The sequence below is a fragment of the Hyaena hyaena genome, unplaced genomic scaffold (genome assembly GCF_003009895.1).
Source record: "Hyaena hyaena isolate Hyena2069 unplaced genomic scaffold, ASM300989v1 scaffold_6, whole genome shotgun sequence".
Lineage (NCBI taxonomy): Eukaryota > Metazoa > Chordata > Mammalia > Carnivora > Hyaenidae > Hyaena > Hyaena hyaena.
The window spans coordinates 6,367,673-6,382,721 of NW_024080638.1; the positions used below are offsets into that span (position 1 = coordinate 6,367,673).

Below are 15,049 nucleotides of genomic sequence, written 5' to 3' on the forward strand. Positions count from 1 at the left end.
CAGCTTTCCAAAGGTTAACCACTATCTTGATGTTGAACTTGATATAAATGGAATTATATATGATCTATTCTTCATTTGTTTAACATCACATCAGTGAGATTCTTTATGTAGCTTTTATGCAGTTTTACATATTTTGCAGAACTCTAAAAGTATTCCATTATATATCTCTTCATTTCGAATAACGCCTGATGCCCTAAAGTTTGCTTTAACTAATACAACTAATACTGGCTTTCATTTGGTTAAAGATGATCTCTTAACTGGCTATGCATGGAACATCAGGATTACTAACTTTTCCTGGTTAACTATACTTTCTTTATGCTAGCAGAGTTGGAAGTTTTACATCCAAACCCAATGGCTTAGAAATGCAATAATTCCAACAAAATTATTAGAATTTATCAGTTCAGTATAAGTTATTTTGCTAGAAACACATAGTGATGAATTTTCACTAAAAGTTGAAATAGGACAACAGAAAAAATTGACGACGTAGGAACAATCACTCAGATTGTAAAGAGTGGAGTTTAACACTTTAAACTATTCTTAACTTCAATTATCAGTCCTAATTCAATCAACAAATGTTGGTCATAAAAATCTGACACAGTTTGGGGCGCCTGGGTGGCTTAGTCGGTTAAGCGTCCGACTTTCGCTTAGGTCATGATCTTGCGGTTCGTGGGTTCGAGCCCCGCGTCGGGCTCTGTGCTGCCAGCTTAGAGCCTGGAGCCTGTTTCAGTCTGTGACTCCCTCTCTCTCTGACCCTCCCCTGCTCACGCTGTCTCTCTCTCTCCTAGAAATAAATAAAAAACATAAAAAAAAAAATCTGACACAGTTTGTTCAACTGTCCTTCTGGTATTGGTTTATCTTAGAAATGGTCACTGCTCATTTCTAAAAGTGAAGAGTAGAGGGGCACCCGGGTGGCTCAGTCAGTTAAGTGTCCGACTCTTAGTTTCAGCTTAGGTCATCATCTCACAGTTCATGGGTTTGAGCCCTGCCTCGGTCTCTGCACTGACAGTGTGGAGCCTGCTTGGGATTCTCTCTCATTGCCCGCTTCCCTGCTCATGCCCTCTCTCTTAAAATAAATTTTTAAAAAATTTAAAAAGTGAAGAATAGATAATTATTGTAGTGTATGTGTTCCTACATATTAATAATTAGCTATAGGAAAGTTTTAGTCAGATGTATTCGGACTAGAATCACCTATAGAGGTCTCAGGATCCATTCTAGGGGCTTGTTATTGAAGGCAAGAGTTTAAGACTGTTTGGTTTACAGACATTCCTCATTTATACAAGAGAGGAAAGACCATGTCAAGGCATGGGGAGAGAATGGGCATCTATAAGCCAAGGAAAGAGGTCTCAGGAGAAATCAACCCTGCTGACACCTTGATCTGAAACTTCAGTCTCTAGAATTGTTAAGAGAATTAATTTCTGTTGTTTAAGCCACCTAGTCTGGGGTACTTTGTTATGTCAGTCCTAGCAAAGTAATACAAACAGCCACTGTATTTTTAAGAGTTCTCAAATTTGCAACTTGTAACTACATTTTCAGCTTAAACTTTTCAAAAGTAGGTAGGCATTTTTTACTTTTCAGCAGAAACATCTCCACCACTATGCAATGCTTTCAAACTGGTTTTGGTAGTTTCCAGAAGAGTATGTAAGTACCTCAATTCTGCATACAGACCTTCAAGATCACAATCCTCGTAACAGTTGGCAGGACAGAATCCCTGGGGCAACACTTGAGTACTGGGTAATACCAAGGAGTCCTAGGTTCTAGTCCAGATTCTGCATTTAGCTGTCATGTGGCCTTGGGCTAGTCACTTCCTTCTCTGCCCTGCTGATATTTAAAAAGTGGAGATTGAACTAGGTGGTCTCTTAGATCCATTTATTTCCAAACTGCATGACTCAGGGATGGTTATAAGCTCTCTACTATGTAAATGAACATTTCACAGAAAAGGAAATTTAAAACCTCACTTGGCCATAGGGTTATTTTATCTTTTGCTGATAAAAATGTCTGTGATGCTGGAAAAAAAAGTAATTACATTTATGGATACAATAGATATTACAGGTTAGCCAGCAGTGATCAATAGTGGTTACCTAATTTTCTATTCCATTAAAACTGCCACTTCCAAAAGATCCTTAGTCAAAGATTAAACTCCTATAATCCAATAGCTCTTTAAAGAGCACAGAAATACAACTTTTGACTAAGGAAAAGCAATATATAGGCAGCTGTAACTGCATTACCTTTTAACTAAAAGGAACACAAATTTGGTCTGGAACGACACCTCATGTTTCAAATATGTATACTAATTCCACAGGGAAGCCAAAAGCTGAACTGGAAGAAATGTTCTAATTCTTGTTTGGCAATCGCATTGACATGAAGAGTGTATGTGTTAGATACACAAAAAGGTGGAGAAAGGGAGAGAGGAGAGAGAGAGAAAGAGAACTCATGCAAGTGTGCCAATGTACTTGTACTAAAGGGAGAGGGCCATAGAAGTTGCATGTAGGACGATTAGAAAAGCACTATGTTCCTCAAAATTAAAAACCATTCCTTAATTTAAAGAGAGGTGGTTAGCATACTTAGGGTTTTATCAGCTTTTAAACTTGTATGAATATGTGCTTGCTATTATCCCTAACTATGACAAGTTTAGATGGATGGCTATGAAAAAGAAAAGAAAATATGACATCATTGGAATTACAAGTAAGACAAGGAGAAACCCAAAGTACAGACACAAGAACACAGAAAAATTTTAAGAGAGTACAGATGTCATGACATTTATTAAAAGGCATGCTACAATGCTATACTCGTTAGGAAAAGAGATTAGAGATATCAAGTAATAGTCAGCAAATATACAAACCGAACGAAAATGGAATATACTGTAGTGTACAGAAGCTTGAATTAACCATGCACTACGCATTTAGAAAATATGCTTTTTAATATTTTATCTTCTCTTTGCATTTATAACATAATTCACTTAAACAATCACAGAATCCTCTTCTTCCAACGCCACAAACTGTGTTACAAATGAAAGCTGGTACTGCTGCTTATCAAAATATACAAGACAATTGATGTTTTATATAAAACCACTTTATATGTTAACTTGTTCCCAAAAACCTTTTTTTTTTTCCTTTTTTGGCCTGGTTAAAAAAAAGTTGTTACAAATATTTACAGCATTTTCTTCTGTTAGATGAACATTCTTATCAACTGAAAAAGGGAATTTTATGAACAGACCACATAAAACACAAGACAATGTCAGAGGCTCCTAGCTGTGCTATTTTTTTTTTTCTTAAATACAGTACTGAAAATGCCCATCAAACCCTAACATCCTAATCCATTCTGTTCACATTTATACTCCCATTTTCTCTAAGTAGTCTATTCACCAATAGGAAATAGAAAGTAAAGGCCGCTTTGCACTGGGTCTTCTTGCAGAAAGGAGCTTGGGAAAAAATGCTTAATGAGAGGAGTTAAAACCAGAACAGTTAAGTCTTTGGTCAGAGCAATGAGGTGACATTTTGATGCAAAACTTTGCTTGGTCAGCAATTTATAATTAGTACTTTCTGGATGTGGGATGAATTTTTTTTTTAAAGATCTAGGTAACAATGGTAAGGGGGGAAAAGGCCAGAGTATGTTTTGTTTTTTAAATGACATCCAAAATAACTATTTAAATATCTGTTAATACAACTACTACAGAGATTCAAAAACTGAAAATAACACAACAAAAACAAAATCTGTTTACAGTGCTGACTTAAGCTTGCTATAAGCAGCTTTCAATCATGACTATTATCACCAAGGTCACTGGACCAGACAAATATCCCTGTTTTCTGGAACATATGCCTCAGGTTACAAAAACTAAAATGACTACCACAAAGATTTAGAGCAGCTCATTCTTGGACCTGCACAATGCTATACAATGAATATTATGTGAGAAAGGCAAAAGTGTAGCTGAAACCTCATTTCTACAGTTAAAATTCTTTGCTTGTATGAATAGTCTGTGAGATAACATTCTTTTAAAACTTTATAGTACATATTTCCTGAAAACCAGAATACTGATACTACCTTAGTCTCAAATAGGAAGAAAAGGTCAATTAAGACTACTGAAGAAGGCACATAAACTTTGGTCCTGTTTGGTTTTCTTCCCTCTATAAAACCCCCCACTAATATTTTAGCAATTTTCTACTTTTTAAACCATTCACAACTAACTGTTAGAATTTGCTGTGAAAAAAGACTGCAAATAGTTTTTAGATAACAACACAGCTCTTTTGAAGGACAGCTGAGTTCTATTTTCTTTAAAGGAAAACTTTTGTGCAATCTAAATTGCATTTTTTTTTTAGCACAATAGTAGAATATTTTAAGTCTGGCAGTTTTATTCTTGTTAACAACTGATCAAGACAAAGGAAAGGCTAAGAAAAATGCTTTTACGCATAGTCATGCTGTCTTTTTGGTTTAAAAATAGCAGTACACATCAGGTTTTCTAAGAGATAGATTGATAGTTTGGCAAACTTAGGGTTTTTAAGTGACTCACTGGGGGAAAAACACATACTTTTGAGTTTGTCATCTTTTGTCCAAAAGTATTTAGTGGGAACAGAAATTACATGAAACATATTCACTATATAAATTCAACTGCCTAATGACATTTATGAGAGTTATCTCTTTATCATCTGAAGTAGAACCAATGATCACCATCGTAGGCGGAGCCAAAGAAGACACTGCTCCCTTAAGGAATTAGGCAGGCAAAATTATGTCTCTAAAAATTGTGAGATCTGCAACTTTTAAATTTTTTTTTTAAGGTTTTATTTATTTCTAGGAGAGAGAGAGAGAGAGAGAGACAGCGTGAGCAGGGTGGGTCAGAGAGAGAGGGAGTCACAGACTCTGAAACAGGCTCCAGGCTCTGAGCTGGCAGTCAGCACAGAGCCCGACGTGGGGCTCGAACCCACGAACCGGGAAATCATGACCTAAGCGAAAGTCAGACGCTTAACTGACTAAGCCACCCAGGCGCCCCGAGATCTGCAACTTTTAACAGAATCAGAAACATTACTAAAAATAACATTGTAATATTTAGTCTTAAAGACTATATGGCATTCTATTGGATCTATTGGGGAATTCTGATACTCTCCAGTAAGCTATTGATTAAGATACTGAGATACTGGGTCATTTTTCTATTTGTATCTCACAAAAAACACATTTTACTGCTATGCAAGTTATTTAAATCTCAAACTTTTTGGCTTACATTGCTATTGCTGAACGTGTACTGCTATTTTCTGAAGACCTGAATATATATACTCTGTGTACAAGTCAAGACACCTCCAAAAGTGGTAAGACAATACTTCTTAAAATAAAGGAAATAAACTTAGAAATAGGATAATATGGACAGCTCAACAGTGAAAATAAACATTGTTTAGAAGATACTGAATAAATGTATGCCAAAATAAAAGTACGAAGATCTAGTTTTTCCACTACCCTGATATTTTTAAATCTTTCTACAGAAACAATGCCAACACAAATACTATAGACCTCTATGATTCAAACAGTAAATAACCCAATATGGACAATATCCATGCACTACAGCTAATTTCAGACACAAATTGAAGATTTCAAACATACTAGTTTAGACAAGAATATCTCACTTTTCCAAATCTTAATTTGACTTTGTCAATAAATTAAAATGTATGTAATGTGTATATGTATGTACATTTGGAGAGTGCATGTATATGTATACATACTTACCTACACATACACACACCACACAGACACACCACACCACACCACACCAAACACAGACATACACACACATCCCTGAAAAAGGTTCAAATGTTCTCTCAGATTTAAAGGTCATTCCCTACTTCAAAATTACATTCAACACTATTTTGATTTCCATTCTGCTACACTGACACTAAATGTTATGAGAATCATGAATTAAACTTACACAGTAATTTCTAACTCAAAGCAAACAAAATAATCCAATAAATGTGACACTGAAAATTACAACAGTGCCTGTATGGAAGAAATAAAGAAGCAAATTTGGGGAGGTTTCTTTTAAAAAAGTGTTTTTCCCTCCCCCATCTTACCCCCAGTGTTTTGGTAAAAACACATTTTGTAAGTGAAACAAAACAAAACCAAACCTATATAACTGATTATTACTATCCATTCAGCCAATGCTAAAACAGACTCATTTGAAATGAATCTCAATTTAGTGTCCTCCTTCCTATTCTACCAGGTACCTGCTTCTCAGTGTTAAGTGAATTCTGCTTTTTATAACCTATAGTATCTTCTGTAGTCTCTAATTTTCTATAAAATTTCTTTTGTAAAAATCTTCCAACATTCAAATTAATGGCTGCAATATAGTAAAGAGACTGAGATATTCTTTTTAAAGGTGAGATGAGCTACTCTGAGAATCTTAAAAGTGTAAAAGGGATGGACAAAAATGACCCCTGTGACAAATTCTGCTTTTAAAAAAAATCTGATCAAGCATTGAAAAAATAATGAATGAATGCAAAGTTTCTCCTTAAAAAGAAATAATTTTACATTACAGAATCACTGAAGCAACATTAAAATGTATTCTTACACTCAACCAAAAGAGAAAAGGACAGAGTATGAGAAAGGACCTACCTTCTCATATTCCATATAAGGTGGACACTCAGTAATAAAGTTACATTAACAAAGAAAAGCATCCCACTGTACTGAGAAAATCCAAGTAAACCTGAGACAAATTCTACTGGGTGATAAAGGTTAGACAAGATTCAGAAACTGAAATTGCATTTTATAGTCTCAAACTGGTATGCTATAACTGGCAATGACCACCACTGGTCACAAAGTGAAGAGGCCTACAGGTGTGCACTGAGTTATTCCCCAAACCATCACCCTTTCCTACCCCATGTCTGCACCAAAGCACCAAAAATTTGAATAAAAACTATTACTTATTGAAAACCACTTAAATTGCAATGAAAAAACTTTAAAATCCTTACCAAAACAGGGAAAGAAAAAACAAAACGCTCACCAAGCCCACAATATAGCTTTCAAGATACTTAGATAAAATTCTAACCTATTGTATCATAAGCACATAATAAGGCACATAATAAGAAATTAAGTAAATACACAGTAATTCTGAATAAGTATTAGAGATTATAGTGGTACAAAAAACCCTTGAGATTAATTTTTTTCTAAAAGAAGACCTTACCAAAAATAACTTTTAAAAAATCTGTCAAACCATATGATAGACCTGAATATTTTCCTTAAGACTGTAAACTTTTTTTCTGAAAACAATTATAAAAAAGTAGTTTATAAGTAGGATTATTTTTCTTTTTAAATTTTCCAAGATCATATTACTCAGCAAATAGTATCATTTTGAAATTTAAACCATGACTTTTCCTAATAAAATTAGTATTTCTTATGACACCTTAACAGATCCTGGATTCCATTTAATTTCCTTGGGGACAACTGAGACACTTCATTTCTCCAAACAGTCTTAAAAAATTAAAGATATGTATTCTTCAAAGGAGTGTCTTACAGTGAAAAAAAGAAACTACTAAAAGAAAATGTGCAAGTTTATAAATTTTCTTCCAATACAACCCAATTTGTTTATGTATAATACCTATCAATATATGCCTAACAACTGATAAAATTTAGAAGTGAACATAATTTCCTATAGGGGTCGAACTTCTGAATCATAAAGTTAAAAACTTCGTTGTAAGTAATTTAAAAAGTCTGTTTGTTTAAATTTTTCCAAAGTACAAAGGAGTTTAGAAATGTTGTATAAGGCTGATCTGGACCCAAACTAAAATAAAGTCTGTCCTCTTGAAATCCGATTTAATACAGGGAATTAAATTATTCAAAAAATTCTTTTCCTGATTTTTTTTCCTGAAGGTTATATTCATAGACACGAAGGTACAAAGGAAAAACAAGCCTTTGATCACATACTGACAAGGGAGAAAAATGGAAAAAAAGAATGTCCCTTGATTTTCTGAATATACTTGGATATCAAACTCAGAGTTATTTTTGTGAAAGAGGCAGAATTGGTCTTGAGCTGCTTCAGTCTATGTCTGAAGGTTTTACTGAAATTATGGTCCAGTCTTAGGAGAAAAATTCACAGAAAAATCAGATTGTAGATTTTGAGAAGGAAACTCTGAGGTGGTGATTTTCTCCAAGGTCATGGTTATGAAGCTCAATGAGGGCCTGGATTGCTTCTTCCACAGATCCCAACTGAATGAGTGCCATTTTGCGATCTTTCCTGAAAATCACGGAAGAAGTATAAAAAGTATGTACATTAATGTTACCCACAAATCCCCCCAAATCTAGACGACTTCATTGAGCTACCTTTAAATTTTGCACACCACATAAAATAACGTATTTCTTGAAAGCATGGACTTACTGAAAGAATTTAAAAGCCTTCACTGAACATCCAGCTTCTGTGAAAAGGTTCTTCAGATCATCCACTGTAACAGAAGGGCTGTGGAAATATCACAGAGAGTGTCAACTAACTTAGCCCCAATTCTCTAACGAACCAAAGATTAACTTTCAACTGTCAAATCTCCAGAGTATCTCACATTTTTAAGACAATAAAGCCATGATTTGGAACTGCCCTGAAAGATGTTCAAGACTGACACATAGACATGTTCTCAAACAATGTAATTTGGTCTCAAATCTTTTGCATAAAATATGGGCAGGTACTGGGGCAACTGGGTGGCTCAGTTAAGCATCTGACTTTAGCTCAGGTCACGATATCATGGTCTGTGGGTTTAAGCCCTGCATCAGACTCTGTGCTGACAGCCCAGAGCCTGGAGCCTGTTTCAGATTCTATGTCTCCCTCTCTCTCTGCCCCTCCCCTGCTTGTGCTCTGTCTCTGTCTTTCGAAAATAAATAAACATTTAAAAAAAAAAAAAAACTAAAAAAAATATGGGTCGGTATTTAAAGAACAAGAAAATCTATATTTCTTTTAAAGGGATAACTACCCATACCACTGACTTCAGTAATCGACGTTAGTAGGATTTCCAAAGTTACTTCCCAATTCTGACTTGTTGGCTCTTGACCAGATGTCTACATTTCAATGGCTTTTAGGGTAATTCTGAATACATGTATGTGGGAGTCAGGGTCTAAGATGCACCGCACACCCCACCCCCCACCCCAACTACTATTGCCTCCTAGTATTCAAGGCCTTTAGATACTCCTTTCCCATAAGGAAGAGATGTCCTTTGTAACCTTTAGGGTACCGTAGAAACAACGTTTGACTTTTTTTTTTTTTAACGTTTACTATTTTTGAGAGGACTCAAATTCACTGACTGCAAAATCATGCTCTGAGCCGAAGTCACGATGTTTAACTGACTGAGCCACCCAGGTATGCTGACATGTTAGACTTCTAAGGCTGAGAGGCATTGCAATTCCCACCCTGCCCTCCCTTGAATCATTAGCTCTGGAAGAAACCAACCACTATTTCAGAAGGACGCTCAAACACCCATATGGAGAAGTCCTTTGTGGCAAGGAACTGAGGCTGCCTGTCAACAACTAGGCACATACGTTAGATGAGCCACTTTGGAAGTAGATCCTCTAGCCCCAGTTAAACCTTCACGTTATTGAGACACTCTAAGTCAAAACTAATCAGCTAAGCCACTCTGATTCCTGAATCACAGTAACAGTATTAGATAATAAACATTTACTACTTTGTTAAGTTTTGGGGTGATCTGTTATTCAGCAGTAGATAACTAATACAGTGGCCTATCACATGAGAGTCAACTGACTAAAGTATTCTAAGATAGCACTTGTCGTTCCCTAATTTCTTATGAGATGATTTAACTGCCCTAATGTCTTAAGAACACTGTACCTCATGTCACAACTGCCAGTGATGATGGTGCAGGAGGACAATGACTGGCTCTGCATGGAGACAGATCGGAGTTCACACTCTATTTCTCATTCATTTGGTATGTGACTTTGCATAAGGTGCTTAACTTGAGAGAGTTTCACTGATAAAATGAAACCAATGACTTTATTTCAATGGTTTTTATAAATGAATTAATAGAAGAATAGTGGTTATCAAGGACTGGAAAGTAGAGGAAAATGGGGAATTACTGTTTAATGGGTACAAAGCTTCAATTTGGGATAATGACAAGAATCTGCAGATGGGCAGAGGTGATGGTTGTACAATCTGAATGTACTTAATGTGAATGTACACTAAATGGCACATTCAAAAATGGTTAAAATAGGGACACCTGGGTGGCTCAGTCAATTAAGTGTCTGACTGGCTCAGGTCATGTTCTCCTGATTTGTGAGTTCAAACCCTGCATCAGGCTTTCTTCTGTTAGTGCAGAGTCTGCTTTGGATCCTCTGGCCCCCTCTCTGCCTCTCACCTGCTCTCAGGTGTACTATCAAAAATAAATAAACATTTTTTTATTAAAAAAAAGGTTATTATATGGAGATAAATGAGGTAACAAATGTAAATTGCCAGCATGGTGCCCAGAACTCGGTAGATGGTTCAAAAAATACTAACATCGGGGCGCCTGGGTGGCTCAGTCGGTCAAGCGTCCGACTTCGGCTCAGGTCATGATCTTGCGGTTCGAGGGTTGGAACCCTACGTCGGGCTCTGTGCTGACAGCTCAGAGCCTGGAGCCTGTCTTCAGATTCTGTGTCTCCTTCTCTCTCTGACCCTCCCCCGCTCACGCGGTCTCTCTCTCAAAAATAAATAAAACATTAAAAAATTAAATTATATATGTATATATAAAAAATACTAACATCCTCTCTCTCTTCTGCCTATGTATCTTATGTAGGTTGCAACCTGAGACCAGCCCCTAGATAAGAGACTAGCTGGCAGACTGAGCATTCAACATTATTTTGAGTGATTACTTTGTATTCCCAGTCATCCCCATTCTCATTCTCAATAATGTTCTAGACTTTTTTACCCTTCCTCATTCCCTCAAGTCTTTAAATTTCCACAGACGTGGACACATACAACCCCACCATTTCCAATGTTTATTCTGTCTGCATGTATTAGATTAAGTTATATACAACTGCCATCTTCATATGTGCTGGGAGTGCAGAGTCTGTTTGGGATTCTCTCTCTCCCTCGCTCTCTGCTCCTTCCCCACTCAACACTGTCTCTGTCTCAAAAATAAATTAAATAAACTTAAAAAAAAAAAAAAACGATGACTAAAGAACAAGTCTATTAAAACACTGGTTAAAATGTAGTCATGATAATTTTTAGTTTTTATAAACATTTTTAAAATTATTTATTTTACTTTTGAGAGAAAGAGCACACAAGCAGAGAAGGGATAGAGACGGGGACACAGGATCTGAGGGGCTAAAGTGGGCTCTGTGATGATACCAGTGAGCCTGATGCAGGACTTGAATTCACAAACTGTGAGATCACGACCTGAGCTGAACTTGGATGTTCAGATGACTGAGTCACCCAGGCACCCCTAAACATCTTTTAAAAGGTTTATTTATTTATTTGGAGAGAGAGAGAGAGAGAGAGAGAGAGAGAGAGAGAGAGAATGGGCACACACACAAGTGGGGAGGGTGGGCAGAGAGACGGAGAGAGAGTCCCAAACGGGCTCCATGGAGTCATTGTGGGGCCTGGTGCTGGACTCAAACTCACAAATCCTGACTTCATGACCTGAGTCAAAAGCAAGAGTCCGACGCTTAACTGATTCGGCCACCCATGTGCCCCAGAGTAATTAACATATATACGGCTTTGCAACTTGTAGATAAAGATTAGAAAATTCATTTTTACCATATTCTTAGACACATAAATTGTTTGATTTTGCTACGTTCGTTAATTCTCTACTTCTGTACAAAGGGATGAACAAGTATGTACCAATGGAATATTTCTGCATAAACTTATTTTTATGCCTTTTTATAACTGAAAGGTAACTAGTTGCTAATTCTCTATTTGGGACATCTTTTTTTTTTTTTTTTAATGTTTTTTATTTATTTCTGAGAGAGTGAGAGAGAGCGCACGAGAATGAGCAGGGGAGGGTCAGAGCGAGGAGACACAGAATCTGAAACAGGCTCCAGACTGAGCTAGCTGTCAGCACAGAGCCCAACGCAGGGCTCAAACACTCGAACTGTAGCCAAAGTTGGACGTCCAACTGACTGAGCCACCAGGCGCCCCACTAATTCTCTATTTGAAAAGAAACTGTTGCTTTCACTTTTGGTGTTAAGACTAGAGATATAACTTAAAGACATGATGGTAAATAAGTAATCTCATAAGAAATTGGTGACATGGACAACTGCTACATTAGAATAATTTCAGAATTTCTACCTCTCCCAAACCATATACTGTACAATATTATTAATCATCTAAATGAATAATAATTAATTGGGTACATACGGGATGTTGGAAAGATGCAGAGTGGCTGATGGTGGAAAAATATTCTGGAAGTTTTTAGAGCCAGGTTTTTTAAAGCGATGCAAAGGACTATTGCTAAAATCCTTAGTCAGACCTTGGTCTTCTTGTCCCTCTCGAGGAAGTTGAACTGCCTGATGTTTGGACAATGTAGCGCGAAGCACTTTTCCATAAAGTCTCTGCCCACTCAGGTGGTTCATGGCTGGTGCATAGGAAGAAAATAAGAAAAGTTTGGGTATTAAGATAAAGTTGTTGTAAAATTTGTCTAAATTATCATAAATTCTTTTCTTTAGTCATTTAAAATTATATTGCCAGTTCTGAGTTATAATGGTTTTAAATCCAAAAACTCTTAAATACAGAAACGTATTAAATGACTTTACTGTAATGAAAGAGAAGAAGTTAAACAAAAAATAACTAGTAGAGTGCTAGAAAGTTTCATAGTGCACAGAACAAGGGCTCAGGAAATGGTTATTGAATAAAGTATTTTAATCTCAAGCAATGCTTTTTTTTTTTTCTTAAAGCAGGCTCCATGCCCAAAGTGAGACTTGAACTCACAACTCTGAGATCAAGAGTTGCATGCTCTACTGACTGAGCCAGCCAGGTACCCCTGGCAACACATTTTTTTAAATAAAAAAACTAAGTAGTAATATTTTTAAAGCCACTGTAACTATGAACAATAAAGGCCATGGGATTCTACTTTCTTACACCATTATGATGAAGTCTGCCCAAACATTTAACCCATGAAACAGTTCCAGAAAACTTAATTTGAAAGAAAAACAAGTAAATAAATAAAATTAAATGAAACCAAAAAAGTCACATTTATTAGTTTATACTTAATGGGAAAAAACTAGAGTTTATAAAGCTCCAAACATCAACCATACATTCAAGTAGATAAATGAACTTCAGACTTCAAAGAGAAATAACTATTTATCTTTTTTTCTTTTTTTGAAACAGAGCTTGCACCTGAATGGAGGGAGGAGCAGAGAGAGGCAGAGAGAATTCCAAGCAGGCTCTATGCCCAGCACAGAGCCTGATGTGGGGCTCGATCTCTCAACTGTGAGACAGATCACGACTTTAGTTGAAATCAAGAGTTGGATGCCTAACCCACTGTGCCACCCAGGCACCCCTATTTTTGAATCTTAAACTAGAAGTAGGTCCAAATAATAATGAAAACATTTGCATAAGGAGGTACCCTTCAGTAAAATGATATTCCTACCACCCAGAGGTTTATTTTATAGCCAAATTCACCTACCAGAGAAGCAGGCTATCATTACTACTATTAATCACTGTACCTAGCTGAGCTTGACTTGCATCTGCCATCTGAACCAAGGCATTCTCTTTCTTATTAAACATAATCTTCACTCGATGTACATCACCATATACTCCTAATGGAAAAGACAAAACAAAACCTTAATTAAACAAAAAAGTTCCTGTGTAATGTTCAATTTTACTAATACATTTAAAGAAGGCTTCTCTTCTCATGTAAATATTCTCTGGGCAATTCCACACATGTGCTCCCAAATTTGTTATCCCTTCTATGTTCCAGTCCTTTTAATCTACTCAACCCTTTTCACTTGGAGGTCGCATATACACTTCAAATTTAGTATGCCCCAAATGGATTCATCTCCATTTTTCTCTCCCTGCTTCCGGTTTCACTGACTCTGCTGATATATATTATCATCATCTATATATTTGCTCTAGTCAGACACCTGGGAGGCATCTTTTAACTTTCTCCCTTGCCTTAAACTCTCATATTCAGTCAATCACCAGCACCCATTGATTTTGTGGCCCAAATATCTCTTACACTTATCCACTTCTTCCCATCCTCACCTCCATCAAAGCTACCATTATCATTTCAGATCTAAGTCATGCTAACAGCACCCCAACTGACCTTAATACAATCAATCTTTCTATATTAGTCTTCCCCAAAGTGGATTCCATATTCCAAAGGACTGGCAAAATGATTGGGGCGTAGGGGAAAATAGTCAAACTCATTTATACAGATTTGTTTATATAAGCTACTATGAAAAACTGTATTTTACAAATTTTTAATATATGCATGAAATTATAGGCAGAAATTTCTACAATAGGAAGAATATTATTTTTAAAATTTAATACATCAAATTAGATTGCAGTTTATGTGCTAGAGGGTATCACTAATATAATAAAAATTAGACCCTTAAATATTACTAGCACCATAAGCACACTTTGTTATGTGACGAAAGAATGACCGTGAGTATCTTCAAGGCACACACAAGGAGTGCTGATTATCTTGTGGGCAAGCACCTAAGAGCAACTTAAGTTAGAGATGAATGGTATTTTTAAAAAAGACAACTATTCCTAATTCCAAATTGGCTGTCTTTCTCAGAAATGATGAGTGGTTGAAATAGATATTAAAAAAAAATACAGGGGCGCCTGGGTGGCTTAGTCGGTTAAGCGTCCGACTTTCACTTAGGTCATGATCTCACGGTTCGTGGGTTTGAGCCCCGCGTCGGGCTCTGTGCTGACTGCCAGCTCAGAGCCTGGAGCCTGTCTCGGTCTGTGACTCCCCTCTCTCTCTGACCCTCCCCTGCTCACGCTGTCTCTCTCTCTCTCTCTCCTAGAAATAAATAAAAAACATTAAAAAATAATAAAATAAAAAAAATAAAATTTGTTCTTCAAGTTGAGGGTGATATTTTTTTTTTTAATTTTTTAAATTTAATCAGAGAGATAAAGAGAGACAGCATGAGCAGGGGAGGG

General features: G+C 36.4%; 1 protein-coding gene across 6 annotated transcripts in view; it reads right to left on the bottom strand.

The window, feature by feature from the left end:
* Positions 1-6,493: 6,493 nt before the first annotated feature.
* PTBP3 (polypyrimidine tract binding protein 3) overlaps positions 6,494-15,049 on the bottom strand; it is a 113,820-nt gene continuing 105,264 nt past the window's right edge. For 5 of the 6 annotated variants that reach the window (XM_039240504.1, XM_039240496.1, XM_039240530.1 and 2 more), the window contains 4 exons: positions 13,603-13,695; positions 12,296-12,512; positions 8,348-8,425; positions 6,494-8,206 (listed from right to left, as the gene is read on the bottom strand). In XM_039240504.1, the coding sequence (XP_039096435.1) occupies positions 8,074-8,206; positions 8,348-8,425; positions 12,296-12,512; positions 13,603-13,695 (521 nt within the window). In that variant the 3' untranslated portion in view covers positions 6,494-8,073. Of the gene's footprint in view, positions 8,207-8,343; positions 8,426-12,295; positions 12,513-13,602; positions 13,696-15,049 lie in introns of those variants that run through there. The other variant, XM_039240511.1, reaches the window with a different exon arrangement.